This window comes from Phocoena sinus, chromosome 18 (assembly GCF_008692025.1).
Source record: "Phocoena sinus isolate mPhoSin1 chromosome 18, mPhoSin1.pri, whole genome shotgun sequence".
Taxonomy (NCBI): Eukaryota; Metazoa; Chordata; class Mammalia; order Artiodactyla; family Phocoenidae; genus Phocoena; species Phocoena sinus.
This window is the reverse complement of record NC_045780.1, coordinates 47,949,919-47,977,406: the sequence shown is the minus strand read 5'-3', so window position 1 is coordinate 47,977,406 and position 27,488 is coordinate 47,949,919. Positions and strand designations below refer to the sequence as shown.

At 40.6% G+C, this 27,488-nt stretch overlaps 1 protein-coding gene across 7 annotated transcripts in view; it reads left to right on the top strand.

Annotated features, from left to right (window-relative positions):
- The window catches only part of KLF12 (Kruppel like factor 12), a 443,387-nt gene that overhangs the window by 356,940 nt on the left and 58,959 nt on the right, over window positions 1-27,488 (top strand). For all 7 annotated transcript variants that reach the window (XM_032610840.1, XM_032610842.1, XM_032610838.1 and 4 more), the window contains one exon: window positions 12,369-12,431. In XM_032610840.1, the coding sequence (XP_032466731.1) occupies window positions 12,369-12,431 (63 nt within the window). The remainder of the gene's footprint in view (window positions 1-12,368; window positions 12,432-27,488) is intronic.

Sequence of the window (27,488 nt, the reverse complement as noted above, 5' to 3'; positions counted from 1 at the left end):
CCCCATCTCATACCCTTAGCTTGAAGTGATTTTTCTCTCCACTGCCCTCTTGAAGTAATCAGTGCTTCCATTTTTTCAGCATCTATTGTCTTGCGCCAACTCTTCTGTTTGGACAACTGGCGTTCTTAATCTTACATTATTATTTAACCTTTCTGAGGCGATCGTATACTCACCCAGTTGAACTACAGTCTGTTTCTAAGGTCAGAGGCCATATCTTGGGTTACTTTAATATCACCTAAATTGGTTGGCAGGTGCACAGTGCTTAATACACTTTAATCAGTTCTTTCTTCTTTATCCTTTTGTCAGTCACAGGAATGGTTGGGTGCTTCATAAGCAACCATAACAACGATGTTGCGACCTGTGTCAAATTCAGAAATAACCAAAGTAACGAAACTAGCTGTGCTTAGGTTTGCCTATTTTGTTAATATAATAATATCCCATAGGTGTTTCTGCAGGAAAACTCGGTAACCTCTTGGGTCAGTGCTACATGAAGCAGTGGAAAGAAAATACCAGTGGCTGGCGGTGGGAGAGGAGGGAATGGTGAATATGAATGCAATTAATGTAAATGATCGTGTTCAATTGTAGAAGGCCTGGTGCATTTTGGAAGTGCTTATATGGTGGCTGCATTGCTCTTTGTCTAATTCTGTTGGTAAGTGGGTGTGTGATATTTCGTATATCCCTTGCCGGTCTCCACAAGCACCTTTAGCCCTGTGGGTACTGATTGATGTGTTTGGCAGCTCTTGGCCTGCGATGCTAAGTTCTAAAATAATGTGTCTCTGCATAAGCCAGTAAGTCATTTCCTGGCTCTTTTGCCTTAAAGTCCTCCAAGCTTCTTGGCCTTCAGTTTTGGCAGTGAAAGGACAGCCTCTACAGCTGTCTACAGATCAGACTGTTCTCTGGTTCAGTACTGAGTCCATCTCTTAGATACCATTCCTTTTGATTTATTTGGTGTCTACTTAAAGAAAGACAAATCAGGCTTTATACACACATACCAATCCATAAATCCATTTCTTTTAAGCACATTATTAAAATAGAGATAGCAGTTACATTTAATTACCACGTTGAAGTTTTTCTAGCATTTGAAGTTTTACTCTAAGGGAAATGTAAGCTACATTTTCTCCTTAGCAATTGCTTATCACCTTTGGGGTCTACTTTATGCCATTTTCATTGTGCCTGTGAACCAAACGATGTAAAATTTTGTCCTATTCAAAGGAAAAATGGTGCAGCCCAGTGAGCTATAACCCCTTCTTGAGAGAACGCTGAATTGTAATAGGTCCAATTTGGGGTGACAGAATGCCCATATTACATACTTTAACTTTGCCTCTGTTTTCAGCCTAAATGAGGTATCATAAAATTAATGCAACCAGAGGCAGTAAAAGCGTTTGAAGTAATTCTTCCAGTACTCCAACTTCTCCACAGAGCGCACCAAATAAAAGGCATTAGCAGTGTGACTAATAGAATAACTACCAATCAGAATGTCTGTCAATTCATGAAATTTTCAGCGCCATCCATACTAACAACTAAATCAAAGTATTTCAGTTCACATATTAAAAGTTGGGAACCTTAACACACCGTATACTGAATGCTGAAGAATAATGTGTCAGACTTACGTAGATGCAAAATGAAGTAAAAAATTGAAGCAACTATCAGGGTAGCTCAGGTCAGAGCAGGCATGTGGAATCTATAATACGTGGATGAATGTCAGTTCCACAATATAGGTTGTTGCTGCTCTGTAGACATGATCTAAATCCCCCCCCCCATAGCATTATTTTTATTAACCTTTTATTTTTTTAATTCTTATTATTTTTTACATTTATTTATTTTTGGCTGTGTTGGGTCTTCGTTCCTTCACACGGGCTTTCTCTTGTTTCGTGAGCGGGGGCTACTCTTGGTTGTGGTGCGCGAGCTTCTCCTTGCAGTGGCTTCTCTTGTTGCGGAGCACGGGCTCTAGGCCCGCGGGCTTCAGTAGTTGTGGCACGTGGGGTCACTAGTTGTGGCTCGCGGGCTCTAGAGCGCAGACTCAGTAGTTGTGGCGCACGGGCTTAGTTGCTCCGCGGCATGTGGGATCTTCCCGGACCAGGGCTCGAACCCGTGTTCCCGGCATTGGCAGGCGGATTCTTAACCACTGTGCCACCAGGGAAGCCCTTTGTTAACCTTTTAAAATGACTTCATCTTTTTTTCTTCTACTCCTTTCTACCACTTCTTAGCACACCTGTTATTAGTAATTCTCTACCCAATGCATGGAAAAGATGATGGTGAAAGCATTAGAATTGTTGATTGATGAGTTTAATTACTAAAAAAAAAGTGTGAGAGAGAATATACACACACAGATATACTCATATTTATAAACTTATAAAATGCATGCTATCAACAATAACTAACTGTTGAAAAGCATGAAATAAAACAGGGAAAAAGGAGTTCCTAGAAGGTCTGTATTGCTTATATTCTTATCCCAGCAAAGAAATAGCACTTTAAGAATGTTTTATTTTTAAGTTATTTTAGTCTTAAATAATTTTCATATTTAAAAGTTGCAGAAATACTATAGAGAGTTCATAGATCCCTTTCACTCAGCTTCTGTATGCTTTATATCTTAAATAATAATAGTACAGTTGTCCAAACCAAAAAATTACTATTGGTTCAACACTATTTTTTTTTTTTTTTTTCGTTACGCGGGCCTCTCACTGTTGTGGCCTCTGCCGTTGCGGAGCACAGGCTCCAGACGCACAGGCTCAGGGCCAAGGCTCACGGGCCCAGCCTCTCCGCGGCATGTGGGATCTTCCTGGACCGGGGCATGAACCCGTGTCCCCTGCATCGGCAGGCGGACTCTCAACCACTGTGCCACCAGGGAAGCCCTGGTTCAACACTATTAATTGAACTGTAGACCTCATTTAAATTTCACTAGTGTCTCCACAGTGTCCACTAATTTTCCACAAATTTCTCCAGAGATGAGGAAGTGATAGACACATCTGCTTTAGCATCCTGGCCCTGGATGGGTCCTGTGCTCAGACTGTGTTGGGCCTGGGCTGATGCAGGGTCCAAAGAACCCATCTCCTGTGGGACCCAGGAGACAACACCCAGGCCCATTCCATTTTCATTCACCTTCTCTTCCACTTTATATTTTATCATATAAATACATATTAAATATAAAAATAAATGCATATTAAATCTGTGTATAAAATTATTATGTACGTTTACTTATTTATCTTTCCAGATTATTGCAAGAACAAATCTCAGGGAAAATAAAAAGGCTACTATTACTAATTCTCATCATCTCCTTCTCTTTAAAGAGCAATATTTAATTGTATCAGATGTAGGGTCCAATACGGGGCATATAGTGGAGAGCTAAGGAGAAAATCGTTTCTGCTTCTCATTGGATGATTGCACCTGTATATAAATAACCACAAGCCTGATGAGAAGGATAAATGCAGAGAATAATGAGTCTGTAGTATGGACATGATGTAGGTTGGTGAGTCAGGGAAGGTGCCCTGAGAGGAGCTCTTTGAGCTGAGAGCTGAGGATGAGTAAGAGTTAACCAGATGAAGGGGCGGAGGGCCTGTTGGGGCTTCTATAGAAAAGGAAGAACATAAGCAAAGGCACCAAAACTGAAAGGAGACCAGGGTGATGGGATCACAGAAAGCACAGATATTGTTGGAAAGTGAAGCTAGAGAGGTAGGCAGGGGCCCGATCGTGGGCATTTAGGCTGTGTTGAGATCTGGGTCTATTTGAAGAGCAATGAAAAGCCACTAAAGGGCTAACAGAGCGAGGAAAAAAACAGGTTTGCCTCTTAAAAAGATCACTATGGTGCTAGTGTAAAGAATGGATTGGGGGAGGAGGTTTAGGGAGTAGTGCTGGTAGGAGAGAAGAGTGGGTTAAAATGGATTGATGGCTGTGGAAGTGAAAAGTGGGTAGGATGTAGCAGACGGACCTGAAAATGGGTTGGATGTGGGGAGAGAGGTTCAGTCAAGGATGATTCCTGGGCTGCTGCGTTCTTTAACGCTATTGTGGTTGGTGCCATTTACTGCCCAAGGTGATACTGAGGGAGAAACAGATTATTTGGGGCTTTTCTGGCATTGAGGGAAGGGTAGAGACGATCAAGTCTCTTAATCTTGGTCGTGAGATCACATGAGCCTAAACTGAGTCATGAAACTCCAACTTCCCATCCATATGTGGGAATCTCCAGGGTTCCCTGTTATTACATAATCTCCTGCCTCTCCAGACCTGCCAGCCCTTGGCACCCTGAACAATTTGTAGTTTTGCTATGGCTATTTCTACCCTTCCATGCCTCTTCATATCTTTGGATGCCCCTTTCCTCTCCATAGCTGAAAACTTTTCCTTTAAAACTTACCGTATTTATAATTCAAGGAAAAGTCTTTGTCTGCTCCAAAGCTTTATCCTGATGACCTTTTTATCTGCTCCCATGGCCAGCTATCACACTGCACCCTGATGGCCAATCATTTGTCTAAACTCATGCCGTGCTGTACGCTTCCTGATGTCAGGAATCACGTTTTGATAGATGTAATATCCTCTCCCCTAACACAGTTCACCATGCTTAAGAGCCTAGAAGTGTCTGGCATAATAGATGCTCAAGTAATATTTGAATTCATGAGTAAATACTAGGTATGCAATAAATGTTGCTTAAATTAAAAATATACATGAAGTAATTATACCCCAATAAAGATGTTAAAATATATATATATATATATATATATATATATATATACATGAAGTATATACATTGCTTTGTCTAGTAGAGGAAAGATTGATATTGTCACACAACTGACTGTCCCAATTACTGATTCCTTTTCAGACATTCATTTATTGATCTGTGTTCTACACCTGCCTTGATATTCTAGCTCATCTTTCCCCAATTTTTCTAAGAAACTCTCCCTTCCAGGCATATCTTTTTATTCACCTCACACCTTCAATTCACGCTTCTCTTCCTGGAGTATCTTCCTACCGTCATTCACTTCTGATGATGAAATTTTTACTTTTCCTTCATGCCCAGCTTAAAGGTCTTCTCCTCAAAACCTTCTCTGTTACTTTACAGTTTGATTTAATTCTAACCTCTTCTTCCCTCCAATAAAACTTGAAATCCCTTTTAATTTTCCTACCCTATTTTATGGTAGTTGCTCCCTCTTTATTTCACCTAGACTGCAAGCTGCCTGAGGGCAGAGATCCTGTCTTAGCCCACAGTGCAAGACTTCATGGGTAGTAGCTGTTAAGGAAAATGTGTTGGATTTAGTTAATATTGATCAATTATTGAAGCTCTAGGTGCTCTGGAGGTGCTCAGTAAAATAGCTCAGATTTGTAAATCTAAAATATTTTATCCTTTTTCTGCATCTTATTGCTTAACAAGTATTTATTATATGCCTACTCTGTATTATGCATTTTGCTAAGCTCTGAGGATGCAGTGGTGACTTAGACAAAGCCATTGCCACCCATCCTAGAAGTTCTGGTCTAGTAGGGAAATAGGGCTAATGCTCCAACAGTTATTTATTGGGTGCCCACTTTGTGGCAGGTAAAGGAGTTAATGACAGTGAGTGAAAAGAGAAAAGCTCCCTTGTCCCCTTAGAACATATCATCTACTTGGAGAGGCAGACAAAATAAACTAAACGTACAAACAACTGTAGTCTTTAGTTAATGTGTGCTAAGTATCCTGGGCTGTGAGACCTTGGAGCAAGTTGGCCTAGACCTAGAGGTTTGGGACAGCTTCTTAGAGTTGAGCATTCCCTAACCAGGGGACAAGGGAAGAAGGAGAATCTTCAGTGTCACTGCCACAGAGAGAGCAAGTGGGGATGCTGGGAGATGAACCTGGTATTAATTAATGTGATGTAATTATACCAACCAAATGTTCCCATTTTAGAATTTCTCATTCTGTTGATGTGTAGCAGAAATACATGTTTTTCCTTTCAAAGCACTACATTTTTAACAAAATTTATACTGTTAAAGTGAACTGTGAAGAAATGATCACATTAATTCTGTATGATGTTTAAATTCAGCCTACTCTTCTGAAAATAATATCAGTGGCTCTGCATAGAGAGAATTAAATAATGGGAGGGAAAAAGAACTCTTAGAAAATATATGGCATCCCTAATGGTCATCTAATCAGTGACTTGATGAAAACTGAGAATAAAAAGGGCCCACTTAGTTTAAATAAGTGTCATGCTTATATTTTTATTTGGTCAAGTGTAGTGTAGTGTGTGTGTGTGTGTGTGTGTGTGTATTATGATAAAAACATCCAAACCAACCTGAATAATCATGAGAACTTGTATTCAGTACAACTGTGTGTAAGAAGGCAGCAATACCAAGAATTACTTTAAAATTATCTTTCATGTGATTCTACATAGGAAAATTCTGATTCTTAAGAATAATCGTGGAGTTATTTAGAGATTAATCTTTGCTTCCCCAAATGGAGTAAACTGAGTTGTTAAAGTGTGTATTTTGTCAAATAATTGGATCAATTTATGGATGAGAGTACAGGCTACTCATTTTATTACATAACAGAAAAAAGTGGATTTAAGAATAGGAAATATGTATATATAATAATTTCTTATGATCTTGTAATGAAAATCTCTAATCTTACTAGATGAGTAATTTGTTACAATAAATATTTTATTGGTCTTTGAAATAATAACTTATTCTGATTTTTCTCACTTAAGCAGCCTCTCTAACATATGGGGCATGAGAACATGAAACGGCTCAAATATTATTTCAGGGTTGCAACTGGTTGAATGAATTTTGAGCCTGGGAAGATAAGAAAAGGAACACCTTTTATTTTTTAAGGGAAAGGTTGGTCGGGGCTGAAAACCCTAAGTCTGGTGTTGATATGGGGCTAGGGCTGGAGATAGAAATCTGGGAGTCATTGTTATATGGATGGTATCTAAGGCCTGTGGATGGGACGAAATCATCAAGGGGGTGAGGGGAGCTATTTTGGAGACTCCTTTATCCAGGGAGTGAGCTGAAACAGGACAGAGAAAGGTCATGGGAAAATGATCCCCAGGCCATACCAATATTTAGAGCTCAAAAGAATGAGAGGAAGAGACTTAGGCAAAGGGAAAAAAAGAAGAGTAAGAAGGCTGGAAAAATGTCACTGATGCCGAGTAGAGATTTCAAGAAAGGAGTGATCAGTTCTGTGAGTCACTGTGGAGAATTTGAGAAGATATGGACTGAGACTTAACCAGTAGATTTGAAAACATGGAGACCATTGATGACCGTGACATCGATGGTTTCATCAGACACGTGTGGTCCCAAACTGGATTGGTTTGGGTTCTAGAAAAAATGGGAAGTGAGGAGGTAGATTCATTTTGCCATCAAAAACTTACATGTGTTATATTATGTGTTGAAATGGTAACACAAATAATGCGGAATTTTCATGAAGAGTTAAAGGGAGAACAAAGTATATGACTGTGACTCTATTTCTGGTGAGTCCCCGAAGGCTTAATATTTAGCCCGGTGCCAATTTTAGGCCAGGAAAACCAGTACATTCACTTTGCATCTATTTATACTATAGAATGTTCGGTCGGGCTCAAATAAATGCTAAGTCTTGTTAAGGCCCCTGGTGCTAATTCACTTTATTGCATCCTCTGGGGTAGTGGGGAGGGAATATACATGAGTTTATAAGTATTGGTTGATAATCTGCAGGAAGACAGGTCAGACATACCTGTGTCCGAGTTCTGAGTTTGCTTTTCTCCGTGCAACCCTGGCAACTTATCTAACTCTTCTAAACCTATTTTTCTCAAAGGTAAAATGTGGATACTAATGATATGAGGAGAAAATATGGTAATGTAGCTAAAGAGCTAAGCATGGTGTCTGGCACCTAGTAAAGGCTTAGTAATGGGGATGACTTTATTCCTATGGTTACTGACTTGCATGGGATACAGCTGAAATACTATCCAATTTAGTAAACGGAAGACAGGTCTTCTAATAAAGAAGACAAAATGAGGTGCCAGAGAGGAAGTCATACCTTAGAAACCAGAGTATTTGGTTCATGTTACTGTATGGGTGTTTATTTCTCTTTGCTATTTCCTCGCCTTCAGTGAAGTCATATAAGCATAGTAGTCGAGACTGCAGGCTCTGTAGAGCACATTTATCTCAACCCCCTGGAATTAACTGGATATTCCAGTTCCATCTTCCCATCCTTTCCGATCCAATCGGCACTGCTAATAATAGCTAACATGTATTAACTGCTTCCTGTGTACCAAGCACTGTTCCAAACACTTTAAAACTATGAACTCATTTAAATCTCACAGACCTAGGAGGTGGCCACTATCATTGCCTCCATTTGTGCAGAAATGAGAAAACAGAAGGGCAGACAGGTTAAATAACTTGCCCTAAGATGACACTGTTGGTAAATGGTGGAGCCGGAATTCAATCCCAGGCAGCTACACAGTTTGTACTCTTTACCACTTCATCCTGATTCCACTGGGGGCTATAAGATTGGATTTAAATTGTCACAGCTTTTCTGCGGTGGGGATAGTAAAAAGGTAGGATGGGTGCCCTTCCCAGCAGTTCATCCGTGATCAATAATTTGCGTTGGGGATGGAGATTTCACATCCCACCGCCGGCCACCAGCCATTCGGATAGGTTCAGGAAAACATTGGAAAAAACCAGACCGGTCATATTCTCTTGATTAACTATAAATGTTAGCCATTAAAACACAAGATTGGAGGGTCGGGTCCTTTAGTGCTTATACCGAAAGAAGGAAGAATCATTTTTGTATGAAGGTATCTAAAAAGTTCTCACATGCTAAGCAAAAAAGCTAAATTAAGCCTTGTGTTGGGTAAAATTATAAACATGCTGTCTGCCTCAGATGAGTAAGTGTATATAAATAGAACAGTTGGTGTACATGACCTTAATGTTATAGCTTCCTTTTTCTGTGTAATGTAAATTACCAAATGCAAGCATTTCCATCTGACCTAAACTGTCAGTCTCCGAAGAGCACATTGTAGGATTGAATACATGTTATACAACAACCAAGATTGCCCTTTTCTTCAGCCTGGTGATTTTTTTTTTCCTTTCCATATCCAGCGGTTAGTACTAAGGCCTGAAACCCTTACTTACAGAACAAAGTGGCTTAGCAGTAATCAAGCCTGTGTGAGGCTAAGAGAAGAATAATGAACATTCCCTGCAAGCTTCCTGCCTAGATGCAGGTGCAGGAATCAGGAGGTCATGAATAATGCATGACATGCAGATTAGATGGTGGTTTCTCCTACTGGGGTTTTGACTTTGCTACCTGCCTAGCTGCTATATGTGGAAAGAAGGTAGACGAAGGCAAAAAGTGCCACAATCTAAAGACAGAGCTCACAGAAACACTGCATATTCTTTTGCAGAAATGAAATTGGGGAGTAGCTGAAATGCAAACCTTTACGGTCTACTTTATCAGATAAAGTAAGCTCCAGGTTATCAATTTACTCGCTTTGGGAAGGGAAAAAACCTTTCTTGTTTTACCATTTCAAGAAACCTTATAATTATTTGGTCTTACATACACAATCAGGAATTCTTTGAAGACTGTTAAACAGTTAAGAAATTATCAACTTACAATATTTGATCTATGGATCAATGAAGTTTTGCTAAAAGATACAATTACTTAGAGAATATTGTAATTATACGTTAAACAGACCCATTTTTTCCCACTGATGTATGTATGCAGTGAGAAGCATCCGTACTTCTATATCATCAAACTTCACCTGGTGGAATTATCATGACTAGAAATAGGGTTAAGGTGGAAGCAACATGCCGTAAACATTTAAAGGATGCAGAGTGAATTAAAGAACTGTGAGTATGTGGGCTATTACTCCTGCACATTTTATTTAGGCCGTAGGATTCTGACACCCCATGGGGTATGCAGGCAAGGTTCACGAGGATTTCCTGTATTTTCCCTTAGGTCAGGGAACTTTAACTGGAGAGACAGTTTGGGGCTCACAATTCCATTTTGATGACTGTGTTTCAAACAGACAGACTGAAAGAAAAAAGAAAACAAAAAGAATGAGACTTGCTACCTTGTGTATAATTCTTACGCATTTTTATTGGGTGTTTGTTCTCTCTCTCCCCAAATTGGGGCACTGGAATATGAGCTGGCTTTCATTTCTAGCTGAGTCTGTCATTTCCGATAGGCCCCCCTGTGGCCGGATGCCAAGACCAACAGGTGATCCTTGTAGCTGCAAAACAGCAGGAAGTGGGCCGTGCTTGAAAGAGACAGTTCACCAGAGGGGCTGTCTGGCCTCTCTCCATCTTTCTGCATCATCAACAACCCCTCCCCCATACACAGCAGAAAATCTGTGCTGAGCGGCTCAGCTGCAGAATCCATTGAGAAGTGCTGTGAGGAAAAGAATGTTAATAAGGGATGTTGGAAGAAATAAGCCTCCTGAGTGCAAAGTGCAGCCTGGCTCTGGGTTTACGGAAAGACTGCATTTGGCCCTTCTGAGGGGCTAGAACTGTACTGTCCGGTTTTTTTTTTGTTTTTTGGGGTTTTTTTTGCGATACACGGGCCTCTCACTGTTGTGGCCTCTCCCGTTGCGGAGCACAGGCTCCGGACGCGCAAGCTCAGTGGCCACGGCTCACGGGCCCAGCCGCTCTGCGGCATGTGGGATCTTCCCGGACTGGGGCACGAACCCGTGTCCCCTGCATCGGCAGGGGGACTCTCAACCACTGCGCCACCAGGGAAGCCCTGTACTGTCCGTCTTGAAATGATTCTCACTCGCTGAACGACTATGGAGAACTGGGATTCTAATCAACCTTGGGGCTCTTGGTTCTAAGTGGACTTTAAGACCAATTTAAAATCCCCATTTTTTCTTGTCTTGTAAATAGAATAATGTCTGAGACATAAAGAGTAAAGATAACACAAGCTTAACGACTGCCTAGATCTCACAGGTACCTAGTAAAGAAAGATGGGTACTTTATTAGGAAGCGGGAAGGTGTCCACAAGGACAGGAAGTAGAGCAAATTGTGCTGCCAGTAAGTGACCCACAGAGAGGTGGAGGTTCATGGAGTTTCAGCAGCTGTAGCTCCTGATTGGAAGATATTAGCAGTTCCTAGAAATTTCAACTATTTCCAGTGGAGGACTCCAACCCTGGAAGCTTGTAAAACAATATAGTCTTTACTATCTTTTCCCCATAATTTAGCTAAAGGTTTGAAATGACTGTTTTCTTTAAAGCCCGGCTGGAGAGTATCACATCTAGAAGACCTTCCTCCTAGAAATAACTATTCACCTTTCCTTTCTCCTCCATTCCCACAGATTCTGTGCCTGGACATTTGGATGAAGTTATTGTAGGGGAGGAAAAAAAATTTTTTTCCTCCACCCTCTCCTTGTTTAGGGTCTGGGGGCCTGCAAATTAAACTGACAAAAGATAGATTAGCAAGAGGAAAAACAATCCAAAGTTTATTTACACATAAAACATGCATGCATACATGCATGCAGGAATACTCAGTGGTGAGTAACTCAAAGGGGTAGTTAAAATTTGAAGCTTATATACCATTTTAACAAAGGGTAATAAATTGTAGAGAAGTGCCTTGTCAAAAGAAAAGGGGGTCTGGACGTTTAGCGGGGGCTAAATTTTAGGAAGGTGACTAGGAAATGTATGGGGGAAACTAATGGTAAATAAGGGTTGTTTATGCCGTCTCATCTCAATACCATTTTTGGTGTTAAGAGTTGTACATTGTACTCTGCTTCCTGGTATGGGGCGGTGGGGTGGGGGGGGCAGGGAACGCCTTTAAAAATGAAAATTTCCTTTACAAAAGGGAAATGTATGCCCTGCTTTTAGGCATATAAAGGGAAGGTAGAGAGTTCCTCCTCCTGTTTGTGTCTGTGGTTGCCTTCAAATGAAAATAATCCTTATGCGTCAGTAGCATATTTTGGGGTGACGTATACTGATCCCCTTCATTATCTTGCTTTTCAGGGCTTTAAATCTGGAAGTTGACTGAGGGAGTGTATACTTAGACTGTATCTTCGTGTCCTTCTTACGGAAACAGGTAGCAGAAAGGGCTCACTGAGGGCCAGCACCAGACCTTACATTACCTTTATGCACTCCTAAACCTGGCAAGGATTAGGTAGGCAGCAGTAACTTTTTGTTGGACTGAATGAATGAATCAACTTACTAAAACTGGTCCTACCTTTGGGGGGTCTTCACAGTGAACATCGTGACAAACACTTTGTATGTTAAAAGTGGTGCAGAAGGAAAGAGAGACTGACTGCTGGTCTGTAGGCATAGGAACTTAACTGCATCCATTTACTAAGAGGTGCTCAAGTTCTGGGTCATTTTATATTCAGCAAATCTAAAAGAGATCATTTATCAGCCAGATCACTTTTTGTTTGTTCATTTATAATCAGGAAAATGCTTTTTCAATGACTGGATTACTCTCATCTCTTACAGGGTACATCCGTCCCCAGTATCAAGGGTCCGGGGAAATCGAATGAATAATCAGAAGTTTGCTTGGTGAGTATAGAGTCTATGTGATGAGAATTTATAAGTCTTATGGGAATTTTTAATAGGACTATGTTAAAAGAGAATTATTCCTGCTTTCTCTGTAGAGAATACATTTCTACTGACTGAACTACATTATTTCCCTTTCCTTTGGAAAATTCTAAACAAACACGAATAGAGTTCCTTTCCAGCCAAATCGTCTTCACTCACCAAAAACTGAGTGCAACGTTTTTTTCCTAACAGATATGGCATATTTCCAAGGATTATCAACTGTTACATTTTTAAAGAATGTTTTCCATTTTTAGAAGACACTCACTTTTTTAGTAAGATTTAGACAACAACTCGGATTTTTCTCAGGTACCAGCTTCTACTTCTCATGAAGATTTTCATAGTAAATTAATCTATTAAATTAATTATGATGATTACTGTTTAGATGCCCTTTTTATGACCTTAGCCTTAAATATCGAGGGATTTGTCCTTTAATTTGGGGAATACAAAGATCTTCTTTCACTGACTAGTTCTTTTTTTTAAAACATCATTATTGGAGTATAATTGCTTTACAATGGTGTGTTAGTTTCTGCTTTATAACAAAGTGAATCAGCTATACATATACATATATCTCCTCCCTCTTGCGTCTCCCTCCCACCCTCCGTATCCCACCCCTCTTGGTGGACTGACTAGTTCTTGAACAAAAAGAGATGGAACTTATCAGATATGACCTGAAGAGTTATTTCAACCACAGAACATTGATTACTGATTGCTTAAAGAGGGAATTTAAAGTGTTTCACAAATGTTTCGTATGAAACAAACGAACAAAAGTCAATGTAGATTTAAAATCTATATTTGTTTACGTTACTCCATTCTCCAAAATTAACCTTTCCACACATAGTGTATCTTCAAAAAAAGGAAGGAAGGAGCAAAGGAAGGGAGGGAGAGAAGTAGGGAAAAGAAAAAAAGAAAGAACTGATCTGTGTACTGTCTTACTTCAAAGGTGAATGGACATTCACAGGTCTCCATTCTTTTACTTCATTGAATTGCGCTTAGAATGGGATTTTGATTAAAAACTATGGCATTGGGGCTTCCCTGGTGGCGCAGTGGTTGAGAGTCCGCCTGCCGATGCAGGGGACACGGGTTCGTGCCCCGGTGTGGGAGGATCCCACATGCCGCGGAGCGGCTGGGCCCGTGAGCCATGGCCACTGAGCCTGCGCGTCCGGAGCCTGTTGCTCCGCAACGGGAGAGGCCACAACAGTGAGAGGCCCGCGTACCGCAAAAAAAAAAAAAAAAAAAAAAAACTATGGCATTTTTAAAAAATTTTAGGTATGGGAAGATGATTACCAAAGATTGAGCTTCCAAATTAATTTTACTCCTAAATCAGGATTATTTTTAGACACAAAATAATGAGTCTTTGAATTTGAATAGTGCCTAACCAGCTTGCCTCCCTTCCCCCATTAAATCTAATTAACCCTCACAGTAGCTTGGTGATGTTAAATATTACGCTTTTCTTTTTCACAGAGTGGGAAATGGAGTACAGACAGAGTGGGAAATGGAGTACAGAGGAAACAGCCATTTGCTTACACACTCCCTAAAAGCTGGGGCGTCCCTCATGGTTTCTCACAGTCACTAAAGCATTACCGTTCCCTGTCAAACCTGGAAAGCTGAGAGGATAATAATGCTGATTACCATTACATAAAAGGAAAGGGAGAAATCAGGCCCTTTTTTGACTTCATGGAACTGATATTCCTTCTTAGTCCAAAGCATATTGTGCTAAAGAAACTTTATTACAAATAGAGAATAGGAGCTGTTCAAGTGAGTGACATAAGCTAATGGGTAGGGTACCACGCTGTCAGGTATGAAATCCAGTTTCTACACCTTATTTCTCAGTGGCTAAACGTGGAACACTGAGTACATAACACATTTTCTTTCCTTCACTTTTCCTTTCTGGAGTATTAGAATAACAGTAACTTGTTCCTACATAATTCATAGCACAGTATTTGGTTAGTAAGTTTAAACCACTTTTATCTCCAGAGAAATAATCCATGAAAAACAAACGGGATCTTTACTACTAGGCTTGAGAAAATTCAACATTTATTTATTCAGCAACATTTATATACACTCTCAGGCACTAGATTACAAGGATAAATAAAATATGCTTTCTGTCTTTATGGGGCTCACTGTCTTGTAGGAGAGGGGTGTGTGTGATGCCTCACATATATAATATACAATATGACATCATATAAATAATATTTAATAAAATGTGGATAATGCTCTAAGAGATACATTCATAGTATAACGTTCAGAGGAGAATGTTATCAGCTCTGTTTAAGACTAGTTTGGGAGTGAGCAGTTGGGAAGGGGAAAAGTACAGGGGAAGGAAGAGGATTGTCAGAAAACCCATCCCCAAGAAGAAGGTTTTTGAGCAAAGACCCAGAATTAATAGGAAAAGCAGAGGGTTGGCACAGCACTTCCTTTATTGATTGAAATACATATACAAAGACCTGGAGACATTTCTAAATTATTTGGTCATGTGTTTAGTTAAAAATCCTATTGCATATGCTACCTTGAATTTTTTCTTATGTAAATACTATGAGGCTGGTGTATGGAAATAAATCACCCAGCTAGGAAGAAGCCCAGTGAATCACCCAGCATCTACGTCTACTTAAGTGATAAACTCTCGCTATTTCTTTGTGAAATATTGACTCTGAAAATCCAGAAGTTTTAAATACTCATGCTAGCCATGGATATGAAAGTGATAGTTGCTCTCCACAAAATAGAAGTTTGGGATAGTTTATAGAATTAGATGGCAAGTTCAGCACTAACTTGGTTCCGGCTTGAGTTAGATCCGCAGACATTATATGTGAGTGATGTTGGGTGATTCTGTGAAGCCAGCAAGTGGTGCAATCAGTTAAAAAATATTGTTCATCACATAAAGCATTAAACCTCAGTAAAAGATGAAAAAGCTTGAACTTGTAAGTTATGCCTAGGAAATGCATGACAATTGGTTGTAAATGTCAACAGCTGTGGTTGAACTATCAAAACCACTGTTTATTATTGAGTAAAGATGGCTTAAAATTGTAAGTAGTGTTTTTCTTTGCACAATGTCAGTACAAGAGGCAGCATCCATCCACTGGCCTCATTCCTGTGGCAGCATTTCCTTTGGAGTTGAAGAAAGGTGTGGAAAAGAATGTCTGTTCAAGACAAACAAACCTGCTGGAATGGAAAGAAAATGTGGTTAAAAAAATATACATAATCAGGAAGGAGCTGAAAGCACCAGACTGTAAAGGGTCCAATGACAGATGTTAGGATAGAGCCAGGTCTGTTATAACTATCTGCTAACTTTTAGGATTAAGAAATGGCAGTAAGAACCTCTTGCAAGATCTATTAGCACCCCAGTAGAGAACACAAGATCACCGGACAACTCATTTAATATTCAGTTAATCAGAGGTAGTAATCCAGACCGGACATAAACTCTATCAGAATGGCTCTCCCCTGACTGCCATCCCGCTCTAGTAATATTTGTTGATTGGAGGATTGATGAAGCCTTTGAGGTTCAGCACATGAACTTCATTCTCTATGTCACGTGTCACAGCTCTCCTCTTTTACACCTTCCTTTGTCCAATGTGAACCTTTTCAAGAGCATTTGGTATTTTTTCTTACATATGATAATGACAGGAAAAAAATATACTTTGCTCCATGGGGGGGCAAATGGGGCAAGTCTTATTAGAGAGTTGAATGTACAGATAGGCTTTTCTTCTTCACAGATCTTTTTGCTTGAAGCTCTTGTATTCTGATACCAAACCCACAGAGAGTGGCTGTTTCCAAGTCGTCTTTCAGCTCTTTTATTCCTAAAGCTATTCTAGAAATCTGGAACCTGTGTTTGGTGTGTAGGTTGAACCAGGACAGGGAGGGGCTTGGTGGGGAGTATCTCTGAACTGAACGTCGAAGTTGATCTAAGGCTCCAAGCTTGCCAGGATCAGTGGGAGGATTCCAAAAACATACACGTAGTATATGCTCATTTATAGCTTTTCTTTCGTTCTTCTCTTTATTTCTCCTTCCAGCCTGCTCCAGTCCCAAAGTTTTCAAAGACTTGGGTGTATATGGTTGTTTGATGATGGTGTAGTCATGGTTGTACTATGCACCCAAAGCATCCATGTAGGGCTATTATGTGGCAGAGAGAGGTATGTGTCACGTAATAGACACTGTGGACTATTTATACGATAATGGAGAAAATTAGGCATTGTGAATAGGAATTGCCATTAGTAAAATAGGATTAATTTTCTCTAACCAACCGGCTGCTGCCACCACCAGTCTCAGTCATGATTCCTTTCTTACCAACATGCCTGAAATGTTACGTAGCTGTCTACAAAAGAAGCTCCAGTTTTAGTAGCCTATCCATGCAAATTGTGACACGTTCTGGGTGTGAATCACATTTCACATTTGGAAGTGAAAAAATTCTGTGTCACCAGTTTTGGGGAGGGCAGGAAGAGCCTTTGCACGCTTTGATGTTTTATTGTTTGATACGCTGTGCTACAATGAACTTAAATATTTATATGCATATAGTTGCAAATGTTAGACATGACTTCATTGAGACTTTTTGAAGGGTATAACCAGTATGGATTTTTGTCATAAAAATAAGGACATTCCTTCGTGCTTAAACTTTTTGCCTTAACAGAGGAAGGTGCTCAAGTTGTTGATATTGGAAACCTTTCAGAAAGCTGAGGTAGAACTAACCCGTGTTCTACATGTCCAAATGCAGTAGTTATCAACTGTGGGGCTGAAAAGAAACTGTAAGCATTATCAAGTTCAGTTCAGCCTCTCACTTTTACAAACGTAGAAATGGAGGTCCAAAGACAGAAATGTGTTCCATGTCAGGTGTAGGCATAAAACCAGTCCACTGCACTCCTGTCCAGTCAGCTTTCTGCTACGTGGCAGTTAGTTACCTGTGGGCAGAGCAAGAGAAATGCTAGAGATTAAATCAGATGGATGTTTAATTCATTACAAGCTAAGCAGAAGGCTTTTGTCTGGGAAATTCCCCTGAGATTGATGTGACGGGGGAGAGAAAGCAGGAGGAGAGAGACGCCTGATAAGGACGTTGCTTTCCATTCCAATATGTAGCAGTTGCTCCCTGCCAAAATGTGTACTCATCATCCTGCAGATCCTTGCACGCTCATTATTTATAGATAATATTGACTATGTTATTTTAATTACCAGAGCATTTCACTGCTTCTTGTTTTGTTTTTTTTTTTTTGCGGTACACGGGCCTCTCACTGCTGTGGCCTCTCCCGTTGCGGAGCACAGGCTCCGGACGCGCAGGCTCAGCGGCCATGGTTCACGGGCCCAGCCGCTCCGCGGCATGTGGGATCTTCCCGGACAGGGGCACGAACCCATGTCCCCTGCATCGGCAGGCAGACTCTCAACCACTGCGCCACCAGGGAAGCGCCTGCCTCTTGACTTACGGGGCAAAAATTATGATACTGTGTCTGAATTTTAATATGTGAAAATTCCAGTTCCCAGGGTGCCTGCCTGGCCTTCATTTTTTTTTTTTTTTCTTTTTAAATCCATACGTGTTGGCAAATAAATAACAGCAGGTTGCCTTTAGATTTAGTTGGGAAGCATGGTCTCTCCAGTGTTTGATAACAGATTCAGAAAATGGGCCGTAGTTTATATAATCATAAACCGGTTTGCGAGTTCTCTGTATCCTGAATTACAATGAAAAGTACTTCCACAGTGTTGCCACATTTAAAATCCCTCCAAATCCATATCTTTTCTTATGTTATAATCCAGTGTCAGCTAGTAAATTCGTTACTTCCACCACCTCCTCAAGTTTAGCTTGGTGACAGTTATGTATACTTTAAACTTATATGCTGTCTTTCAGATTGCCCTTCTTAACGACCTTTGGTCTAATTTTCTTCAATTCTCTATCACCCAGAATTTCAGCAAGAACAGTCGATAAAATTGTTTCACATTCCTGTAATATCAGCTGGTTTTTATGTCTAGTATTACTTCAATCACAATAAAGATGATTTGGGAAAAAGTTAAAGTAAGTTATTTTTCTACAATATTTTCTAATTATGGGAGAATTAAGGCTATAAGATCATGCCGAGATAAAGGTCACCACTTCTGAGACATTTTTCAATGAAAAGTTCATTAGTAATTTGTGTTTTACCACCCCGCGCTCAGGACCATATTAGTGTCTTATTGGGCATGCCAATATATTCCTTGTTCTTTGTGACATCTTCTCAGTGCCGTAGCTAGGTGTGGTACTATTGTGTATTAAAACATCTCTGTTGTATTAACTAATTTTAGCATGACCAAGAAATATTAGTTCAGTATTCAAAAGGACTTGTTTGGAAAAATCTAAAAATATACAGAGACTTAGCAACATACTTATGTAATACAGGGGTCAAAGAAGAAATTTCAAGAGAAATTTAAAAATACTTTTAACTACAGTTGACCCTTGAACAAGCAGGGGTTGGGGGCACTGACCCTGTGTAGTTGAAAGTCTGTGTGTGACTTTACAGTCAGCCCTCCGTATCCATGCTTCCCCATACACGGGTTCAACCAACCTCAAAAGACCTGCATGTACATGGACCCACACGGTTCAAACCTGTGCTGTTTAAGGGTCAGCTGTGAATGAAAACACAACTTATCAAACTTTGTAGGTTGCATCAAAAAGCAGTGCTTAGGAGGAAATTTATTGCACTGAGAGCATATGTTAGAAAAGAAGGATCTAAAGTCAGTAACCTTTTTTATTTTATTTTATTTTTTTATACAGCAGGTTCTTATTAGTCATCCATTTTATACATATTAGTGTATACATGTCAATCCCAATCGCCCAATTCATCACAGCACCACCCCCCGCCACTTTCCCCCCTTGGTGTCCATATGTTTGTTCTCTACGTCTGTGTCTCTATAAAATCGATAATCTTTAAGTTTTTACCTTAGGACACCAGAAAAAGAAGAGCAAATTAAATCCAAAGTAAGCAGAAAGAAAAAACAAAATGACTTGTTTGTAATTCTGGGATTTGTAGCATATTTTTTCATATAATTGTTTTTCTTAGCTTGGTTTATATAGCTTAAGGGTATTTAAAATCCACACAATCAGGAATCATGATTTTACTGGGAAAGCTACTTAAACTACAGCTTTTTATAGTTTTGAAGTGTGTGCAGTGTACATTATCCTCCATCATAATCCCCTCCCTGTTAAACTTGTTCAGATGTAGACCTTTAAAATAATGGTTGTGTTGTAATGAAACAGGCAGAATAAGGGGATTTAGGGAATCATTAATGAATAATGCAAGGAAAAACTGTCCCAATATGAAAAAAATGATGTACCTACTGTTAGCACCAGTACAAGTTCTGTTATAATTAATGTATGAAATTAAAACAGTGAAAGATCTTATTTTATATATCTCTAGAGGAGCCTCAGTCTTTCTTAGCCTTTTACAGTATTTTTCAGTGGAGATTTTTGGGCTAAAGAATTAGCTAACCCAAAGCTGACTTCTAAATGTATATATTTAAAAGAATAATGACTTAATATTGGGGACCCAATCAGAAATCCTAATGTGTTCTTGAATGTGCTGGGAATACCACTCAGGATCATAAATCTTAAGAGAATGCTTGGGGTACCAGCGGTTTTGTTTTGATTTGCGTTTTTCAGTCATATTTCCAATATAATCGTTCTAGCCATGGAGATTTATCTGTATACACATGGACAGTGAACTAGCAATTTTAAAATTAAATAATATATCCTCATCTTACTATAATTTTTCTCAGCTGACCCCTAGATTTTCATAGTTTCTTAACAATTCTTAACAATTTCATAAAGTTTCTATTTATTACGTTTCTTGGTACCGTACTAGATTACCTAAGGAAGGACTGATACCCTCATAATGAATATATTTCTTTTAATCGGTTCTAAGAGAGCAGTAGATAGCGTGTGACCTATTTACCCCCCCAATTAAAACCAACCCATATCACACGGGTTTTAGTCACAGCTGCTGCACATAAACCCTCAGCTAATAAGTAGCAGGAGAGCGGAGGACCCTGCAGGAATCCGCTGTCTGTAGCCATTACCTGTGTCTCAATTTTCATTCAGTTTAGTCTCCTTTATCAGGTGAGTTTCTTTTGTCGGAAGTAATGGAAACTGAGTCTGTTTACCTTAAGCAAAAGGTAATTTTGTCGAAGGACATGAGGTGGGTTACGGGAGTCAAGGGAAGAAAGAGGAGCCGGGCCTCAGGACACACAGGGAGCGGGACAGCACCCAGGAGCGAGATTGAATGAGCAGGTGCAGGCCCAGAACGACGGGAGCTGGACTTGTTTTCCAGCTCCCCGATCTCAATCAAGGAGGTCAGAGTCTGATGAGCCCCGGCCTGGCACAGGTGCCCAGCCCTTGGCCGAGGTGGTTGACTGTCCTGTTATGACCACACGTAAGGAGGAATGTCCCAAAGGAAGAGGAGCTGCTAGTACCAAACAGTGATGGGAAAGACGGTGCTTCATAAACCAGCACCGTCCACTTGCCCTGTTATTCCGAGAACTAGAAGCGACCAGTAGAGGCAGTTACTGAACTTCACTGTTATGCCTTGGAGGCAGTCTTTTCTTATATTTTGGATGATGGAGGCACCCCTGCAATTAGTAACTAGAATAAGTGGCTTCTCTCCGGCCTCACTCTTGAATGTTCAAAGCCCAAGAAGAGTGTTTAGTCAAAATAGACTTCATTCTTGAAACTTAACAGTTTTTGATCCTGATCCCCTCAACCTCTCCATTTTCCCAGAAATCCTGCTTTAAATCATGTATTTTCCAATGCAGCTTTTAAAACCAAACACACTGGGACTTCCCTGGCTGTCCTGTGGTTAAGATTCTGCGCTTGCACTGCAGGGGGCGTGGGTTTAATCCCTGGTCAGGGAACTAAGATCCCTCGTGCCACGAGACGCAGCCAAAAAAGTAGAAAATAAACAAATAAAATCAAACACACTTAAGGGCTTCCCTGGTGGCGCAGTGGTTAAGAATCCGCCTGCCAATGCTGGGGAAAACGGGTTCGATCCCTAGTCCTGGAAGATCCCACATGCTGCGGAGCAACTAATCCCATGTGCCACAACTACTGAGCCTGCGCTCTAGGGCCGTGAGCCACAACTACTGAGCCTGCACGAGCCACAACTACTGAAGCCTGCATGCTCTAGAGCCTGTGCTCCGCAACAATAGAAGTTACCGCAATGAGAAGCCTGCGTACCGCAACTAAGAGTAGCCCCCGCTCGCCGCAACTAAAGAAAGCCCGCGCACGGCAAGAAAGACCCAACTCAGCCATAAATAAATAAATAAATAAAAATTTATGAAAAAAACAAACACAGTTGTGAAAAGATATAAAATAGAGGAAGCTCCTCTGAAATCAATAGGGCTTGAAGTCTGCAGGCTTGGGTTCTAGTATAAATTTGTCACTTACACTAAATCGATCTTTCTGCTCCTTTCACCCCAGTATTTCTGTTAAGTGAACGAATGAATGGTGTTTCACCCAGACTATTCAGATTCGGTCTTGGGAAGAGTGCAACAGAGATAATACTCGTCATAGTATCACCTTGAAAGAAAGTGCTTCATAAACCCTAGGTATTAGCCCACAATTGAATGTCAACTTCACATAAAAGGAATCTTCTACCACCTGGGTGATTTTTTTTGACATACCCAGTAGTTATTATAATCTCAAATGAGGCTATAAGTTACTTCGACACTCCTGGGTCCTTCTTAACTGTAACAGTTTAGAATCCTGAGCAGGTGAGTATAGGTAGGTAGGACTGTGGTTTGATACATTAGGTGAATACATGTTCCAGGAAGGGCAGGTGGTACATCCAAGCAGAAATGATAGCTTTTTAGGTTACAGATGGAGCCACTTTACTTCAATTTCTGTGAAGGCCAAATAAACAGAAGGGTAACTAACACTCTGTATGTTACTAATTCTGTGTGACTAGTAATTATTCTCTTCCACCCTATATTTGGAATGTCTTCATACATAAGACATATTGGGTTATATCCTTTAGAAAGCAATGATTTAAATTACCCATGGGATTAAATTAATGTTCTTGTAAAATAGAAATCTCTCCAATTCCATCTATTTTCCCATTCCTCTACTCATTGCCTTCTTTCCTTAGAGGACTGTAAAGAAAAAGAAACATTTCTTTCCTTAGATTTTGTAGTTGATAGGTCTGGAGAAAGAAAGAAAATAGCTTTCTATTATTTTTCACTTTAGACCTGAATTATTTTGTACTTTTTTATTTTTTTAACATCTTTATTGGAGTATAATTGCTTTACAATGGTGTGTTGGTCTCTGCTTTATAACAAACTGAATCAGCTATACATATACATGTGTTCCCATATCTCTTCCCTCTTGCGTCTCCCTCCCTCCCACCCTCCCTATCCCACCCCTCTAGGTGGTCACAAAGCATTGAGCTGATCTCCCTGTGCTATGCAGCTTCTTCCCACTAGCAATCTGTTTTACACTTGGTAGTGTATATATGTCCATGCCACTCTCTCACTTCGTCCCAGCTTCCCCGTCCCCCTCCCTGTGTCCTCAAGTCCATTCTCTATGTCTGCATCTTTATCCCTGTCCTGCCCCTAGGTTCTTCAGAACCTTTTTTTTTTTTTTAGATTCCATATATATGTGTGTGTTAGCATATGGTATTTGTTTTTCTTATTTCGTACTCTTTGAAGAACCCTGTAGCTTAACCGAAAGAGTTGACTGATTTCTTACAGTGCAAGTGGCTTACAATAATCTTCCCCAAACTTTACAGGCTGTGAAGTGTTTTTCTGAGAAAGAGAAGGAAGGGTGGAATTGTATTGAAGGTAGGAAGCAAAGGCCAAAGGCGAGGGTGTTGAGAACAGAAGGAAGTTGCTGCCACCTAGAGGTAGAAGTTGGTAAATGGAGGGTGTACTGTGAAAGCTCATGGAGTGATCTTGAGAGGAGACTGAAATGTTGCCAGTTGACCCAGTCTCTGCCTCTAAGTGGGACTAGACTCATTCCCTCCCCTTCCCGTTGGTAGTGCGCCAATATTTCCTATGAGATTTTGCTGACCCTCGTGGATTTTTCTATTTTTGTGGACAGTAGCCTTGTTATTGATCATGAAACTGTCTGTTAAGTCTTTGGAAGTTACTGGAAGTCCTCTGTACCATGTAATCTCAATTATTTGGAGGAGTCCTTATTATCTTGGCTAATAGAGAATGTCTTTTCCATAATCTATGCCATGTATTTCAAATGTTACCTTGGAAGCTTCTCGAAGACTACATTTTCATTGAATTTTGTGGCTGACGCTCTCCTGTGTCTCAAGAAAGCTCAGGTAGCAGGGAGACCACTGAGATGGGAGCAGAGAGCCCCGGGAATACCATTGAGAGGAAGGGACCCGGAGATTCCCCTGAGTTATGACTAAACCTAAAACCAATGCAGCACCAGCCTCAAGAATAATATACAATGTAGCCCATTTTCATTTTGGTTATTAGGAACTCGTTGTACATAGCAGTGACAGTTTTTTTTGTCTCGCCAGGACATTTTTAACGGAAAATCCTCCCTCATAAAGAAGCCTAGGCAGGCAGGAATGTACTGCCACGCTTGGCTGGCGGTTCTCTCTTTCCAGGACGGCCATATCGCACAAACCCAGGGGGCACTCTTCCTATTGTAGCCTATGTGGAGGGTACCTCCTGGGGCACTAAAGCAAAGCATATTGGCATGGAAAGGTGAGAAAAGATGAAGAGAAGATCTGTGTGAGTTTATACCTCAGCCCCTCTCTCCTCTCCTGAATGGGAGACTCGATTGAATGTTGTAGATCATTGTGATGACGGTTTTCAGGGGGAAGAAAAGGCTTCAGAAAATACCAGAAGACATCAGCGAGACCTTTTAGAAAATGAGGATAGCAAGCAGAGTGTTCCTGTGTTCCTTGTTTATTTTAAACCCGACTGCTGCCCTAGAACACATTAGCTGAACACTTTTCTGCCTACCTGCCTGGTGGGGCTTGACGTACTTGCTTTCCATTTTTGTTCTGTTTCTTAGCTTGAATTTAATTTTAAGTTACAATTTAAGTATTTACATTCAATGTCACTTGCAAACCTGATCACTTTTGAAACTGCCAGAGGTTTTGTGGGTTTTTTGTTTTGTACTCGATAGCATCATCGCTTTTCTAGAATATTTGTGTTCATTCATTTGTTCCCTTATTCAGTGAAATTATGGCACCTGCAATGATCTGGCCACTTTTCTGCACTCTGGGGACACTGTATGTAATAAGACAAACGGGCCTGTGATCTCACAGAGCTTACCATGGAGTCGAGTAAGATAGATAACTAACAAATGTCTGGAGGTGATAAGTGCTCTGATGAAAGTGTAACGGGGGGATGATTGGAAACGACTGGAAAGCCACCCCAGGGGCTTGGTCAGAAAAAAACCTCTTGAAAGAAGGAGACACACAAGCTGGAAGATGCATGAAAAGGAGCCAGCTGTGTGGGCCTCTGGGGGAAATGGTCCAGGTGCTCGAAACAACTCACACAAAGGCCCTAAGATGGGAACACATTTGGAAAATCCAAGGAACATAAAAAAGTGAGTGGGGAGCAGGTGAAACAAGGTAAGGGCAGAGAGGTTGGCCGGGACAGAAGCCTGCAGCCTGTGGTCTGAGTGTAACGGAACCACGGCAGGAGAATGAAATGACCAGATATGTGTCTATCTGCAAGGCTCTCTCTGGCTACTCTGTGGAGAAAGGATTATTAAGAGTGAGTAACCACACACACCCACAGGTAAATCAGACAGAAACTCTCACGGTACACCTAAACGGAGCCTGCCGTGTCCTCGGCGTGCAAACTTACTACACCTCTGTATGCTATCAACAGCCCATCATAAAATGATGCCACCTGCCCCGGTATATGTCCAGCCCAGGGCTGCTTGGTGAGACACTCAGCCTCAACTAAATAAATAGATCTTAGTACCCAAAGGCGTCTTTTCCCAAAACACCAAGTACCCTGACCCCTTTCTTTCATGGAAAGACTTAGCACTGGAAAAGAATCTATCTGTTCAGCTCCTCCAGGCCCAGTTTTCTTCCTGTTCTCCACCCACACAGTCACCCAAGCCAGAAGCCTCACAGCAACTTCAACTCTGTCAAAACCAACATCTATTTGATCACCCAATCTAGCATTCCTCTTTGTAAATCTTTCTTGGCTATGTTGGTTCTTCTTCATCCCACCTCTTGCCTGAAGTATTAACCTGAGCTCCTAATGGCCTCCTTGGATTCTGATTCTTTCTACTCCCTGCTGTACTCAGCCTTCACCATGCCTACAATGATGTTTGTAAAATGCCAAGGGGATTGCCCTTCTGTACAACTCGGCCAGTGCCTTGCCATCGTTTACATGTCCCCCAGAGAGTTTAAGGAATGTTGTCCAAGTTTGCACAGCGAATTTGAGCTGGGATTAGACCTTCTGTCTCCTGACTTTGATGGTTTCCCTTCCACTTTTTCATGGCTGTTTCCTGTTCTTTATTCAGTATTTTTTTAAAAGTAGAAATACTCAGATTCAGAGAGCAACAAGAAATGTGTTCATGTTAGAAACATCTTGAGACATTACTTACATCATCTCTACCGTTCCTCTGCTTATAATTGTTATACTCAACAAAATAGTTGAAGGATGATTGTAGAATACTGACCTGAATTTCAGAGATTGGGGGCCTCATCTGTCACTCTCTTAATTATCTGATCTGGGGCAAGATTGAGTCCCTCATGCCTGCTCTTGCCTATATATTTCACAGAGATGATACGAAAATAAATAGAAGAGATTTTGTAGGAAAGGACTTAATGCTCTGGAAGGCAAGCTGCTCCAAAGTGCCTCGGTGGTATTTTTTTGGTCACTGTTCACTTTTCTCTTAAATGTAACCTCCTATATTGGTACTTTAAAAATACATATGTTTGACAGCTTTGCATTTCTCTTTTTGTTTCCACAATCATGTAGTTTTATAAAGGATTAAGATTCCAGTTGTTACCTCCACCTGACTTTTCCATTTACACCTTTCCCTCTGATCTACTTGATTCTGAATTTAATTATTAGGCTTACGTTAACACCCTCTTTGCTTTCTTCCTGCCTAGTAGTTCTTCCTGCCTAGTGAAAAGAGCTTGATTAATAAAAGCTTGCCCTTTTATATTTCCTCGTAATTAGTCTAATAAAAAGGGGTCATCTCCTGGATGAGCTTTGTGTAGGTAATTTTTTTTAATTCGTTGTCCTTTGGGTGTGCTAATTCCATGAATTCCATGACTTTTTTGTGCCTTGTGTATATTGATGGATTTGAAAATCAAGCTTCTGGTTTTTATTGCCACACCTTCAAAGACGCAGACACCCACAAACATCACAACTCTGGAAATAGGATTTGGAACGAGATATAAGTGGTGGCTCTGTGGTTTAACAGGATTAAGGCATGGGACATTGTCAGATGAACAAAGAATACATATCTTTTCTCTTTTTAATCGATTAGCTAACTCAGCAGGTCCTGCATTTTAAGTGGCACCGTGCAAGAATATCAAATCCATGTTGGTGTGAAGAGTTAAACCACTTATCTTCCCAAGGGCTAAGAAGCTGGACCTCCCCAGGATCATAGCAGTTGTGGACCCATGGTCCCAGAGCGCACACCAAAAAGGGCCTGCTGATGATAATAAGGGAGGATCGTTCACTCTATAGGAAATGTCCATCAAAGCAAATCTAGGGCTGTAATTGGCCACAGAGGGAGATGTGGCCTCGGAAGTACTGAATGTAGATTTCTATTCTCCAGTAAGTTTTTAAGGCCTTTAAAATTGACCTGGGATGAATAAATATAAAAATAAAAATCCAGGCAACTCAATGGATAAAAAGCACAGGCTTTAAGATCAGGGGATGCTAGTTCAGGTCGTGTCCTCTGCATTTATTGGTTGTTTGGCCTTAAGCGACTCATCAGATTCCTCACCACCGTTTTCCTCAGGGGTAAAAATATAACAAAAATATCTCTTTTCTAGAGCTCAGCAAGTTAAAATTTAAATGTGTGGATTCAGGTTAACGATCCAGCTGGAACAGGATTGTGTGTGTTAGTTATTA